This window comes from Echinops telfairi, unplaced genomic scaffold, assembly GCF_000313985.2.
Source record: "Echinops telfairi isolate 266 unplaced genomic scaffold, ASM31398v2 ScPeMD7_5805;HRSCAF=6673, whole genome shotgun sequence".
NCBI lineage: Eukaryota > Metazoa > Chordata > Mammalia > Afrosoricida > Tenrecidae > Echinops > Echinops telfairi.
The window spans coordinates 2,962,392-2,964,124 of NW_022109704.1; the positions used below are offsets into that span (position 1 = coordinate 2,962,392).

At 39.8% G+C, this 1,733-nt stretch overlaps 1 protein-coding gene across 2 annotated transcripts in view; it reads right to left on the bottom strand.

Moving 5' to 3' along the window:
• Positions 1 to 787: 787 nt before the first annotated feature.
• The window catches only part of PRPF3 (pre-mRNA processing factor 3), a 23,363-nt gene continuing 22,417 nt past the window's right edge, over positions 788 to 1,733 (bottom strand). For both annotated transcript variants that reach the window (XM_004716586.3, XM_045295684.1), the window contains exon 15: positions 788 to 1,148. In XM_004716586.3, coding sequence (XP_004716643.1) covers positions 1,002 to 1,148 — 147 coding nt within the window. In that variant the 3' untranslated portion in view covers positions 788 to 1,001. The remainder of the gene's footprint in view (positions 1,149 to 1,733) is intronic.

Genomic DNA, 1,733 nt, shown 5'->3' on the forward strand with positions numbered 1-1,733 from the left:
TTGATTTTTTGTCAAGAATCCATCCTCAATACTACTTCCTAGTAAGTTTTACCTGGCAGGAAGTTATGGGTTCCAATTGCTCCTCTCATTGGTCCATATTTATTCCCAATACATCCCCAACTGGCAATATGAAGGGAAAGGATGAGTATAAGAATTTTAGACCTCAATGGATACTTATTCTGACCCAAATACTCTTAAATCAAGTCAGAAATATTAAATGAAGCAGAACCACACCTAGTAGCTTCAGAAGAAAAACAAGATTCTTAGAAGAGGAAAAAAATTAAAGTATACATTGTCTTTTACAAAAGGATTTTGTTTTGAATTTAGGAAAAAGATATGAACTAAGTACCCAAATTGTGCTCCAGTTTACAAACCAATCCATTACATCTTCCTTGGGCCTCACAACATACATTCCATATATACATACAATTGAGGAACTGATTTCCTGGAAATAGTAGTCAAAAACCAGAGGCAATTAATTTATTTTGTAACTGTCTACTGAAAGTTAAGAGATAAACACCTATCTCTTTCCTCCTCCCTTACCTATTAAACACTTCCTGATTCATTTTGTTCCATGAAAACCAGTATTCATCACTCTTGTCCTAGTACATCAGAAATTCCCATTATCCTTTAAGATACATATCCATCCATCCATCCATCCACATAAATACACATATATATATATCAATAGATTTTTTTCCCAACAGCAATCACCAGGTCTAGAAAAAAAGATTGCTCAGAAGACCCAAATTCCATTATCTGTGTGTGTGAAAAATATCATACCAAGTTTAAAAATAACTCTTTAATCATATGCACAGAGGGGAAGAAAGGGAAGCACCAGGCTGACTGGGGAAGGAGCACCACTTCTCCCTCTGTCCCAGCGTCTGCTTGGCACAGTTCTTAAGATCACACACACAACTGGGGGCTGAAATGGGAGTGGAGCATGGGGAAGGGCAAAAAGGACAAAGGCAAGGAGGCAGAGGGCAGGGCTTGCAGCAGTCTCAGTCGGCGGACTCCAAAACAGATTCACTCAGTGCGAGGTCCCAGTAGTGTTCCGCTCCATGTTTTTTGAAATGCTCCCGAGCCATGTTTTCTGTAGGGCACTGTTTGAACTTCATATCCCCAAAACTCCGCTCTTTGGCCGTACCCTGAAAAGCACACGGAATTTGTCATAAATACTGCAATTTCTCATTTAAACCAGAAGTTTCTTTTTAAGACCTAGCAACCACTGTACAGCAACACACCAAGGTGAACGTGATTTTGTGGTAAAAATAAATTCTAACATCTAGTCCTATGGAATGTATTTGCATGAATTTTCTTCTTATACATCAGGTTTTCAATTTTTTGACTGAAGGAAGGAAGGAAGGGTCATTTTGTACTCTGATGTTTGGGTTGAAGGGCAAGTCAGGACAGGGTTATGGAAGGAGGGGGATGCGATGGCTTTGTCTTCTACCACACTTCAAGGACTAGATTTAGGTCTTCAGAAGAAATAAATTAGAGAGCCAGGAACTGAAAGAACTCTTTCCTGAAGATTTAGTACGAACTTCAATTCAAGCAGTAGACTTTGAGTCTCAGTGACAAAAAATAATACAGAAGTGGCTTGAGAGGGAGCCAGGAACTTTCTGCAGAGAACTGTATCGCTGTACTGAAAGATCAGTACTGCCAGCTCTGGCAATAGTGAAATGCTACCGCAAGAGGATTCCAGGAAGCAGACCCCCAATAAGGAGACACAC